Here is a 12714-nt window from a genome sequence, read left to right on the forward strand (position 1 = left end):
AAAAGAAGGTTCACTCCTCGTTTAAGAAGATTACATTACTGACTCCAAGTGGTACCAGGATTCAAGCGGTTCCCATTGATTTGATAAAAAAAGACCAAAGCGAAAAATCAAAGAATGTTAAAAGAGCAAAAAATACAAAACGAAAAGCACGTTCACTACTCTTAACTGGATTGATTGACTCTGACTCTGATGATATTTCAATCAAAACTCGTATGAACAACCTTAGCAGGACGAAAAAAAATATCATTGTATACAATCGAACATCAAATAAAATAACAAATCGTCCTGAAAACTTAATTAAATTAAGTCAAACAAACCATCAAAAAAACACTAAGAGACAAAATATGATGGACGATAGATCCAAAAGAAAACTAAAGCGTAAACTAAGACAAAATGACATTACCACAAGGTTGTCACAGAGAAAAACTCTAAAAGACTATCTACCGTTGATTGAGCAATACCGAGATTTAATTCCTGAAAAGCAACCTTATGTTAGATTAAATAGACTCCAATTTAATGCTCTACATTTCACAAATATACGACCTAGGCTTTCATCAGACATCAATTTATTTCGAGATTCTGCAATATTATTTGACTTACTTGGCGAAATTTTTAACCGTCTTGATTTAATTTCAAAACTTCATAGCTCAATGGTTTGCCGTTTATGGAATCGTTCAATCAAAGAAGATACAGCCTGGCAAAACTTACCAATACAAAACGTCATTTTATATGATTTGAAGAAATTAGAACGCTTAATTTTAAAGAAGGAAACTAAAACTATATCATTGGAGAACGTTGAAATGAATGAAAAAATGATTAATTTTGAATTTTCGAGACTTACTTCAGTCAAAAGTATAATAGTAAAATCACCTTGTTCTGTTACATTGGTAAACAAATTGATCAATGCTTGTAATGAATTAGAAAATATCCGTATCTCAAACCAATCCTTAAGGAATTTTAATTTTGTTAATACTATATCTCTAAGAATATTGCATGCAGAAAACATGATTATTTCAGATTTTGAAAATCGTATATTAAAAACCTGGACAGATTTGGAAAAACTGACAGTCTGTTTCTTCGATCCCACATATTATTTTAATATGGGATTAATGCTGTCCCTAAAATATCTCAAATTAGAAAAAATGATTATAACATATAATATTGGACAATTAATTGAAAATATTCCAAATATACAATATATAGAATTTACACCAGAATACTCAAATATCAGCTACACTGATGGTACGCAAGCAGTTGTTGAGTCTTTTAAGCACTGTCCAAGTTTAAGAAAATTAACATGGATTCAGGGTACGAAAAGAGAACAATTTAATATTGGTTCTCATCAAACGGGTGAAGAGACAAAAATGTGTAATTGTGTTTCGAAAATGGAAACTGACAATTTTAAAACAGAAAAAAATGAATATAATTTCAATGAAAATCAATTCGCTGACAATGTAACTGAAAAAACCAAAATATTAAATCAACGTGATCAGAGCGTATGCATAATGTGTTCTGGAAAATCAGAAAACAACACATATAGTATTTTTCATAATCCGATAAAAAACGAATTTCAAAATGAAGAAGATTACATCAAAAATGAATTAAAAGATTTGAAAATTTTTTTGATAAATAGCTTACAATCATTATCTCTGAAAACATACTTAAAAATGTCTCTTCCAGATTGCGAAATAATTGTAAAATAAGCGATTAGAATTAATGTAATTAATTAAAAGCGTATTTAATTTAAATTTGAATGATATTTATTTACAATGTACAAATGTTATTATAGTTCAGTTTAGAAAAAAATTAAAAGTCTGACATACTCTGCTTCCAAGTGGCTGCCAATGGTAATTTCAGAAGTTTTATTTTCGTATTTGAAAGGGTTTGTAACAGTATACTCTCAATGTTTGAAAGGGGCACAATTTCTATTTGAGATATATCTGAAGATGTTTGATTTCTATGCTGGCTTTTAAAATCATTAAATGGCATCGGTTTTAAAACTGGAATACTGTCACATTTCGGGATAGAACCTTCTTCTGTATATAGCTCCGTGACTCTATTCAACAAAAAAGAAAGAACTATTTAGAAACATAAAGTAGTAAAGCAATAATGAATTTAAAAAATATCTAATAGTTAATAAGTATTTAATCTCATTATCAGGAAAGAAAAATATACATACATAAGTACATAAAACATGAATTTATATACAAAATATGTGCTTAATATGTGTTTAAATATGAAATATAAAGTAATATTTAACAAAAAAATTTTTGATAATAATACAAGCGAAATATGTTAAAAATATTGGTTTATCTCAAATATGTAAAATATGTCCTATCAGATCAAATATGTATGTGATTAACGAACATTAAATATTGCTACTATTTAAAAAATAAAATAAATGTTAAAAGACACATATATTATACTACCTTAGCAGTTCGTTGGTTATAGTCCAAATGAATTTTTCAAGAGTTCTATACATTTTTAACACTCCACTCAAAATTAACTTATTCGTAGTTGCTGATTGTGATACATATGTGGGTATTAATAAGAGTTTTTTTATATTTACACAATTAGATATCTTGATATCGAAATCCGCTTGAACATCAAAATTTATCAACTCAAGCTGTGTTAATTTAGGTAGCTTTGCAATAGTGTCCAATAATTTTGATGTGTTGCAGTTTTGCTGCCATTTTTCTAGTCGTAATTTTTCTAGATTAGTTAGCTTTGGCAATATACTAGAAGCAAATGTGTCGGGAAAATTTGAACATTCGCCAAGCTCCAATGTTTCTAATTTAGACAGGTATTGAAGGATTGAAATGTCTTTTGATGCCAATTTATTAACCGATGTAAGGGATAGGTGAACCAGCTTGTCAAGTTCTTTGAAAGATGATATATCAGAAATAATATCAATACAGTCAGTTGACCTAAGCCGGAATTCTCGGAGATTCGTTGCTTTCACAATATTTTTTAAATCTATCTCATTACTATTGATTGTTACAGCATTTATAGTTTCAATATATGGATTTGTTTCAAATAAACATTCGATAACTTTTGCAGGACACCGACAGAAATCTATGCTGCGTAAGTTAGTGGCTGTTCCGATGTTTTTCGAAAAATTCTCCCACATTTCATTGAAATTGCTTGCCAACAACATCTTTTTCAAGTCCAGGCTACGAGTATTATTATTTTTTAATTTATTTGCTAGTCCGGACCAATCGTTCACCATCGAGTTTTTCATTCGCACAGTTTTCCATAGCGTGGTATGATTTCCAACTTTTTCCCACATACGACATACGCATGTACATCGCAAAAGTTCCTATTTAATATTATTAATCATTTAAATATTTATGTATTTCAACAAAAGATCCAAAATACGTATACCTGAACTTTGAGATACTGAAAGGTGTGCAATAAAATATCATATCCTACTGATACGTTGCCAAAAAAATTTGCAGCGAAACTCATTGAGTTTCCATTGAATTTGTTTATGACTTCCTTTTTGGTTCGGAATTTCGATACTACCAGTTCAGATGATTCAGATGATACGCCATACTCAGTTTTCACATTTAAATTTTTTTGACGCATTTGTTGTTCATTTTTGATTGGTGTAGGAGATCTAGAAATTTGTAATACGAAAATAAAACTTATGATTTTTTTCCATTATTTGATTAAATAATTAAGAGTAATTATAATATAATTGCAAATTTTTGTGACATCTGAAAGCTGTAAGTATATGTTGTTTTTGCTACAGGTTTGCTATTATTCTTTTAAATAATATTCAAGATGAGACAAGTTAAAAATTCATATAGACTATTGACACTTACATTCTTGACTGTTCATTTTGATTCAAATTATTTGATTCCTCGGTAAGTGAAGAATTTGGACTTGAAACGACAACATATTTCCTTCCTGCTATGACAGCAATAGTTTGAATTGGGGCGGTTTTATTATTTTCTCTGTTAGAATTATCTTTTACAGAAAGTATTTTATGTTGAGCTGAATTGCCTTTAATTGGATTGTTTGGTGAAAGCTTTTCTTTTGTATTTATGCAATCCTACAAAACCGTATGATCTTTTAATAATTAAAAATTAACACTTTACTTTAACTACCTTGCAAATGTACGTTTTTGTGGCATCTTTTGACATATCCATACATTCATGATGAAATAACCGAAAACATTTTTGACAATGCAACTGAGGAATACTACCCATAGCTTTATAGCAATCAATGGAGCAATTGTTTCTTCTAAAAAATATTAGGACAATTCTAACTTCATTTGTCAAGAAAATTTCTATGGGGTTTAATGTGTTTTATGAAAAATTCAAATTTCTTACATATGATTTGTCCACTAAATAAATCTATTTATATTATTGATGCCAAAGCTCGAACTTTAAGCTTTTACATACCACAATTCCAAATCATTATTTTTCCTAATTTTCTTTTAGTTTCTGACATGAATCTTTAAAAATATGTTGTTTAGATCAGATAGTTTGATATTACAAAAAAAAACTAAAATATAGATTTAAAAAAAAAAAGATTTTTTTAGTTAAGGCCGCTCCAAATTTTTTTTGTCCCATGCCCATTTCAAAAGTCGAAAACCCAATGGGGCAAAATAAAAAAAAAAGTTTAAAATTTCCGTTTTTTGGTCATTTTTCATATTTTTTCAAGGAATTTTCCAAAATTTTTTTAAAAAATTTCAATTTTAAAGAATTTTGTATTTTAACATGAATTTTCTTCTTTAAAATTTTTTTCAAAAAAATTATTTTTCAAAATTTTTTGACAGTTTTTTTTACGAGAATTTTTTGTTTAAATTTTTATCTTGAAATACTCGGAGATATATTTAAATTATCAAATCTCAATGTAAATACCATAAAATCAAATAAAATATTGATTATAATGAAAAAAATTGTTAAAATTTTGTCATTTTGTATAAAAAAGTATTTCAATTTTTTTTTTATTTTGCAACAACCCCCTCCCCACCCCCCATTTAAAAAAAAAAGTTTTTGGGACAAAAAGTTCTAAATAAATTTGGAGCGGTCTAACATTTGTTTTGCAAAAATACTCGTTAAATTTAAAATAAAAATCATCATGTAAATTTAATAAAAATATTCAGGGCTTAAACTTTAGTTTTGTAAAAAGTAAATTATGTTTCACTTTTGACTTTTGCTCAAGCAAAAGAAATCGTTAAATGACTTTTTGCTTTAACTACAACTTTATTTAAGAATTTTTTTTTGCCACAAAATTTTTTTTTGTGTCTGAAAATTATTTTATCGTATTCTATCATCAAAATCCCCACGATACCTAAAATTTGAGCGAAAAATATTGATCCGTTAAAGAGATAGCTAGGGCCCATATTTGGCTATTTTGGAGGCATTTTCGAGGTACCTTTATCTCATATCGTATGGAAAAATCATCTTAAATGCAAAGTGTTATATATCGTTGGAAAGAGGACAAAATTTCTGATCAAATGAGATCATTTTTAGCACAATTTGGTAAAACTTTCGAATTCTTATGGTTCAAAAAGTACGTTTTTGGCCATTTTTAAGGGTTTTCAAAGGCTATCGGAAAATTTAATTGGTCAAAATGCAAAATAATTTGGTTTAAAATGTTGCTGAGAAAATTTCATATAAAAATGTAGAACATTGTTTGTAGATATAAGTTTAAAAAATGGAAGATATAGTGGATATAAGTTCGATTAAAGTGCGAGATCGATGACTTAAACCTAATTTTGTTTGTTTCTCGATTAAAGATTATTCTCAGAAGGCTATGATGTATGAGGGACTTTTGTGAAATTTTCTCAGCAACATTTTAAATACAATTATTTTGCATTTTGACCAATTGAATTTGCCTACAGCCCTTTAAAACCCTTAACAATGGCCAAAAACGTACTTTTTGAACCATAAGAATTCGATTGTGCTAAATTGTGCTAAAAATGATCTCATTTGATCAGAAATTTTGTCTTCTTTCCAACGATATATAACACTTTGCAATTAAGATGATTTTTCCATACGATATGAGATGAAGGTACCTCGAAAATGCCTCCAAAATAGCCAAATATGGGCCCTAGCTATCTCTTTAACGGATCAATATTTTTCGCTCAAATTTTAGGTATCGTGGGGATTTTGATCATAGAACACGATAAAATAATTTTCAGACACAAAAAAAATTTTTGTGGCAAAAAAAAAATTCTTAAATAAAGTTGTAGTTAAAAGTGAATCAAAACAAAATTTTTAAATTTGATTTTGCATAAGCAGAAGCAAAAGTAAAGCAAGCAATATAAAAAAATTTGCAAAAGATTTTACGATTTTTATACAAAAAATGGGAAAAAAATTTAAAATTTTACTTTATTGACATTTTAAACATATTTTTCACAAAAATTAATCAACAAAATAGAAAAGTCAATAAAAAATTGAATTGAGCAAAAGCAAAAGGAATTATTGCTTAAGTCAAAGCAATAAAGCAAAAGTCAAAAGCATTTGACCATTTATTTTTTTTTTCTATTATTATCTTTTTTAGTCATAAAAAATCAAGAGCTTAGTGAAATAATCCTCGAGGTTCAATCAAGCAATAAAGCCTTGGCATCACTAATTTTTATTGGTAAGTAATGTGTTTTTGGAAAAATGTTATGAACAAGAATGATAACATTATTAAAGACAATACTTACTTTATTTTAGAAAGCTTTGACGATCTATCTAGCTCATGTTCATTTCCATTCGATCCATCACTAACTGATGGTATTTTTACCTACATCAATGAAAAAAAAATATATAATTTACATATAAAATAGCTCGAATAATCGAAAATTATACTGATTGATTATTTTGAGTAAAAACACTTTAATAGATTTCTCGAGCTCAATAATCAAAAAGTGTAGAGTATTCTTCCATTGAAAAATCATGAAAATCGCCGAATTTAACTAAAAAAAAAACTATATGCAAAACAGTTTACCATGTACTTGTTTTCAGGGGGAGGACTAGCTCCTTTAGGAAGTTTTGGTTTAGGGGTCCTTTTTCCCATGATTTGTGCAGATTCGGCTTGAGCATAAATGAAAGCATCTGAGGATCTTTTTGAATTCGGATACACCTTTGCATAGCTAGATACAAATAAAATTAAGGAAACTCAATCATTAAAAGCTGAAAATATTTACCGTATTATTTCTTGCTCAGAAGTTCCACCGACAGGCTCTTTTGCAAACGTGAAATTTTCTATTGTTAAATCTGTATATTTATCTAAGTGGTTTAGAATCTCCTGCTTTGTGCGCAACTTTTTATTAGTTGGTGTTATATAGTAAACATCTCCTCCTTTTTCTTTCTGTGTGTTTCGTTCATTCTGCAGTGCTCTATATACCTGTTTAGATAAAAGAATATTGAATATTTTCTAATAGGCGTAACAAACAAATAGTTTTGAAAACCCTAAACAGACAAGTACGCTTCTTCAATTATTTAATACATACATTGTTTTATTGATCTTCATGAAAATACAAAAAAATAAGTTTAAGCTATTTTGGACTTTAGGTCGTTCTAAATAAAACTCAATAGTTTTGTCCAATTTTGTCGAAAATGATATTATTTTTTTTTATTTTAATTAAGGCCTCCCCAAATGAAACTAAATAAATTTGTCTAAAAAAGAGGGGCTTTAAGAGCTTTAAGCTTTTACTTAAGATTAAGTAAATGAGTCTTTTAAGCTTTTACTTTTGACTTATTCTTAAGTAAAAGCATTAAGTCAATTGGTATTGACTTATCACATTTGCTTCGTTTTCGACCCTAGATATTTGTTAATTTGAAATTTATTTAAATATATTTTAGTTAAAATTGAAAAAAAATGATTTTATAAAAAAAAAACTTTCAAAATTTTTTTGAAAAAAAAAATTAGCAATTTTTATGAAAAATATTTTCAAAGAAGAAAATCCATGCTAATAAAACAATTTTCAAAAAATGTCCCTTTTTATCCGATGCCGTAAATGGATGGCGCCGTATGAAAAATAGTATTCCAAATATTGTGAACAAACTATTTAGTCAATATGTAATTGAAAAAATGTGACAACGCGAGCTACTTAGGTAAGGAAGTAGGTAAGTAAAAATTTGTTTATTTAATAGTCAGTATTATAAATACTTACTACTTCTCTTTTCCATAAATAATCAAATGGCTTTCTATAAATTGGATCATTGTAACTCTTTTTCACAGTGTCTTTTGAATTTTTTGGAACTTTTATCGGAGAGACATCTCGTTTATTGACTCCTATCTCGTGTACTTGCACTGAAATATAAAACTATTTGAATATTTTTTAAAGTTAGGTAATTGCACAAAATTACAATCGTCATATATTAAATTATCGTCAAATCCAGCGAAGTCCTCCTCATCACTACCATCTACATGAGAAATTGAGCGTTTTTTAGTTTCCGACATTTTTGCTTCGGCGTTTTTTTTTTGTAAAAACTAAAGTGCAAACAAATTAACTAAGGGCCAGCAATTTATTTTCTCAATTATTGTAAGTATTTGCAAGGTACTTATTGTCGAAACCGAATTATTTATATATATTTCTACAGCGTCGATGAGTTAAATAGTAGGTATGTAAATTCTACTGATCACTTTTGCAGGACAGTAGAATTGCTTTATGCATGTATATTGAATTAACGTGTGGCAATTTTTTGAATTAAAAATAACTGTGATAGTTATTTATTTATTTAAATGAATAAATAATTTTTTAAGTATATTTACACAAGTAATTATTTTTTTCAAAAAAATTATTTATTTATCAATTGCATATTAAATTATTTCCTTTATCAGTTTTCATTTGTATTTAAACCGAAATATTTAACTGTGCATTTTGAAATCAAAAATATCAAAAGTGTTTCGAATGAAAATTAAGCTTATTTTTTGTGAGTTTGTTAGACTTAAATAATATAGCGGTAAATTTACTTTCAAAAGTAGTGAACAAATATATTGTATTTGACCTAATAATTTTATAGTTTTTGTTACAAATCGCAGCCGAAGTACCGAATATACTGAAAGCACAAAAATTTACCCAAAATTCGTACTAATAAATTTAAATCTTAATTTAATAACAACTATACTAATTTAATTTAAACATTACTTAGTTTTATAGAAGAAAGAGTAACTTTATTCATTATAAAAAAATAGAAATTTTTAGTTTGTTAGTCTTCGAATATAAAACCCAAAATTTTTAATTTGCACTAACTTTAATACACAAAATCTAATAGTAAAACTAAATAATACTAATACTAATATAATAGTAATACTAAAAATAGTAATTCAAAAGACTGACAAGAGTATTTTACGATATTGTTTTTCAGTGTATCCAGTGTACCTATATAAGATATAAAATAAAAATATGATCCCTAAACTCTCCTTTACTTTTTCCACAAAAAACTATGGTACTTTTTGAAACTTCTCGTTCTTCAAAAAACAGATAGATCAAAATAATTTAAGGAAAACAGTTATGGCATCACTCAATCAAACGGTAAGAATAAGAAAAGCTATACAACACTTAGATATGGTTTAAACCACTCAATAAAGTTTTTTTCACTTTATATTTGTGTTATATCTATATCCAAATTTTCATTAGATACTTAGCAGATAGCATAGATAGCAGAATTTAATAATACATAATAATAACCTTACTTTTTTCTACGATTTTGTTGAAAATTTATTTCCCTTATTTCAATTTATTTCCCTTATTTTAATTTACTCTTTACTTATTGTATCAAATCCTGGTGCGACAAAAAGTAAAATAAGGTATTAAATTTTGCCAAAAAAATTTTGTTTGTTAAAGGTTTCAACAACTTCAAAACCAAAAATCGATCTTTTACTCAAAGAGATAAATGAAGTTAAACATAGAGAAAAAGAGTATTTGATTCACATCAAATCACTTTACCATGATAAAAAAAATATACCTATTCCTCTTGATTCAAAAAATGATGGTTTTAGTACACAAGATGATATAAAAAATTTGTCAAACACGGTAGATCTTTCATCAAACTCTAATGAAAGTGACAAGCCAACAAAAGTAGTCAAAAATAAAAGTGGATTTATCAATTGCCCAATGAAAAAGGGAATTATGCATCAATTCTATACATCAAGAGGAAAATTGCAAAGATATCAACAAAGCAACATAGACATTTTGGTAAAGATTTCAACTCACTTTATTTACATAATTTATGTTAAAAATTGTTTTAACTTAGAGTACAGATGAAAAAAAAACAATCATTAGTAAAATTGAAAGAGATAGCTTAGGGAAACCTGTAAGAAAAGGATATAGACCTGTGGAAGAAAAAATTCAGCAAGAGCTTATGGTAATTTAACACATATCAGTTTTTTGCATCAATATTTAAAAAAATTATCTTTTTTATTGTTCAAGGATTTGCAAAACAGGGAGTTAGAACTGAAATTGTCACGTATAAAAATGAATAGTAATGAAGTCAAAAACTTAAAACATTTAGGTTTAAATCAAACTGATCTTTCACTATGTAAAAATAACAGGTACGTGATAAAACGAGAATGAAAAATATTCATGGAAAGAAGAGCTTTACTGCATTTCAATGTTTTTACCGCATTTCGAAGAAAAATGCGGTATTACTCAGGGAAAGTCGTCCGTCTGGTGATGTGCGTATAGTTGTGGGCGTACGCAAAAAGGTGTCGTGTCAGTATGATGTTGGCGTGGGTTTTGTCGTCGTGTCAGTATGATGTTGGCGTGGGCTATGTCGTCGTGTCAGTATGATGTTGGCGTGGGCTATGTCGCCGTGTCAGTATGATGTTGGCGTGGGCTATGTCGTCGTGTCAGTATGATGTTGGCGTGGGCTATGTCGTCGTGTCAGTATGATGTTGGCGTGGGCTATGTCGTCGTGTCAGTATGATGTTGGCGTGGGCTATGTCGCCGTGTCAGTATGATGTTGGCGTGGGCTATGTCGTCGTGTCAGTATGATGTTGGCGTGGGCTATGTCGTCGTGTCAGTATGATGTTGGCGTGGGCTATGTCGTCGTGTCAGTATGATGTTGGCGTGGGCTATGTCGTCGTGTCAGTATGATGTTGGCGTAAGCTATGTCGTCGTGTCAGTATGATGTTGGCGTGGGCTATGTCGTCGTGTCAGTATGATGTTGGCGTGGGCTATGTCGTCGTGTCATATGTATTTAAATTAATTTTTTGCCAAAAAAAGGCTTTTTAATAATTCCGAAATTTGAAAACACGAAATGCGTTAACTTTGTTCGTCGTGCTTCTGACGACGACTTTATATATTTTTTTTTGTTTCACACGTTTTTTTTTATGAGTTTCACGAATTTTAATCATATATGTTGAATAATTGTACGTGTTGTTAAATCTAATTAAAACTAAGACTAGTGACGAACGACATTCGCAATCTACAAACGCGCTTTTTTCAAAGTAAATGCAGTTATAAATATCTAATCATAAATATTATTTTGACATTCAAATTCAGTGGACCGAGTGGAGGAAGAGGTTTATCTTTAGTTGAACGTGATTTACATGACAGTAGTAAAGTAACAACATCACATGAATTAATTGAAAAATGGGAGTATTTAATTCAAGAAAGAAAACAAAAAAACTTAGGATATCTCGGGTAGATGTTCAATAGAGTACATTTATATGTATTTACTGAAATTTAAATAAATAAAAAAAAATATTTTTCATATTTTATTAATTACACAATGAAATTAAGACATTTTCATTTTATAATTTGAATACATACATTCATACATTTAATAATTTAGTTTTTTTTATTTATTGCAAAGTCTATAATAGTTTTAAACCTAACAAAATTTTTAATGTATTTTTCAGACAAACCAAATAATCAGGTGATCGTGATACTTTAATCTACTAATTTAATGCTTATTTTTATTACATTACATATATGTATTTTTATAATGTATTTTTACATTTAACTACATTGAGGACCACCGAGTGGTATAGATTGTCAATTAAAATACGTTAAAGTAGATTTAAATATCTAATCAATAAATAAAATTAAATATCTTAAATTTATAAAATCATTAAGATTTTCTAAGAGGTAAATGAGATATGCTCGTTGATGCTGCACAGTTTGAAATGGTTTCAATTACACGCAAACAAAATCCTCTTGCTCGTGCAACAATCCTACGATGAATATTATTACCTAAAACAGTAAATTATGTTCTTTTTATTCTTCCATATAAATTTATTTGATTCTATTTACCATTCTTTTCACACTCTTCTATCTGAAAAAAAAGAGAAGTTTACATAACAACACTTGTATTTTTCTAATATTTATAAGTATTTATATACTTGATGTTTTTGAACTTGATGCTCCGCATCTAATAGGACTCCATCTATAAACTTATTTATTTCCTTCATATTTTTCTCGTCTGCTTTGAATGCTTGAATCTTTTCTGCTAAGCATTCATTTGCTTCTAAATTTAAATCAAATTGTGTTTGCATCTTTCCAAACCTAAGTATTAAGTTTAAGTGGACTTGGATTTTTTTAAAATTTGATTTTGGAAATGAAGAATTATTTTTTTTATGAATTAACAATTTTACTCTGTAATATCAGAAACATGAATTTTCTTATGTAGTTTCTGCGCAGGACATTCAATGCTACACATATTTATATCCTCTTTATCTTTATTTTTTAGCTGATTTTTATATAGATTTTTTATTATGAACAATATTTAGACTTAAGTTTTTCTTTAAAGAGCAACATTT

General features: G+C 28.1%; 2 protein-coding genes and 1 long non-coding RNA gene across 4 annotated transcripts; 1 reads left to right on the top strand and 2 right to left on the bottom strand.

Annotated features, from left to right (window-relative positions):
• Window positions 1-1806: 1806 nt before the first annotated feature.
• On the bottom strand, window positions 1807-8573 carry LOC134834386 (uncharacterized). 2 transcript variants are annotated; one of them, XM_063849033.1, is made up of 10 exons: window positions 8316-8573; window positions 8120-8259; window positions 7151-7350; window positions 6952-7096; window positions 6668-6747; window positions 4113-4248; window positions 3828-4057; window positions 3385-3619; window positions 2430-3319; window positions 1807-2056 (listed from the first exon to the last, which is right to left on the bottom strand). In XM_063849033.1, exons 1-10 carry the CDS (start codon window positions 8407-8409, stop codon window positions 1807-1809), a joined length of 2400 nt encoding a protein of 799 aa, XP_063705103.1. In that variant the 5' UTR covers window positions 8410-8573. The 2 variants fall into 2 exon arrangements, with proteins under 2 accessions (XP_063705103.1, XP_063705111.1); XM_063849041.1 differs by lacking the exons at window positions 3828-4057; window positions 4113-4248.
• A 203-nt stretch (window positions 8574-8776) lies between these two features.
• LOC134834402 (uncharacterized) lies at window positions 8777-11667 on the top strand. The gene is made up of 6 exons (XM_063849052.1): window positions 8777-8882; window positions 9318-9484; window positions 9797-10147; window positions 10206-10316; window positions 10382-10503; window positions 11456-11667. Exons 2-6 carry the CDS (start codon window positions 9464-9466, stop codon window positions 11598-11600), a joined length of 750 nt encoding a protein of 249 aa, XP_063705122.1. The 5' UTR covers window positions 8777-8882; window positions 9318-9463; the 3' UTR covers window positions 11601-11667.
• Window positions 11668-11775: 108 nt separating this feature from the next.
• LOC134827223 (uncharacterized) lies at window positions 11776-12631 on the bottom strand. Its single transcript, XR_010161757.1, has 3 exons — window positions 12298-12631; window positions 12209-12230; window positions 11776-12148 (listed from the first exon to the last, which is right to left on the bottom strand). It is a non-coding gene; the product is annotated as an uncharacterized LOC134827223 (long non-coding RNA).
• Between the last annotated feature and the right edge of the window lie 83 nt (window positions 12632-12714).

The sequence above is a fragment of the Culicoides brevitarsis genome, chromosome 1, assembly GCF_036172545.1.
Source record: "Culicoides brevitarsis isolate CSIRO-B50_1 chromosome 1, AGI_CSIRO_Cbre_v1, whole genome shotgun sequence".
Lineage (NCBI taxonomy): Eukaryota > Metazoa > Arthropoda > Insecta > Diptera > Ceratopogonidae > Culicoides > Culicoides brevitarsis.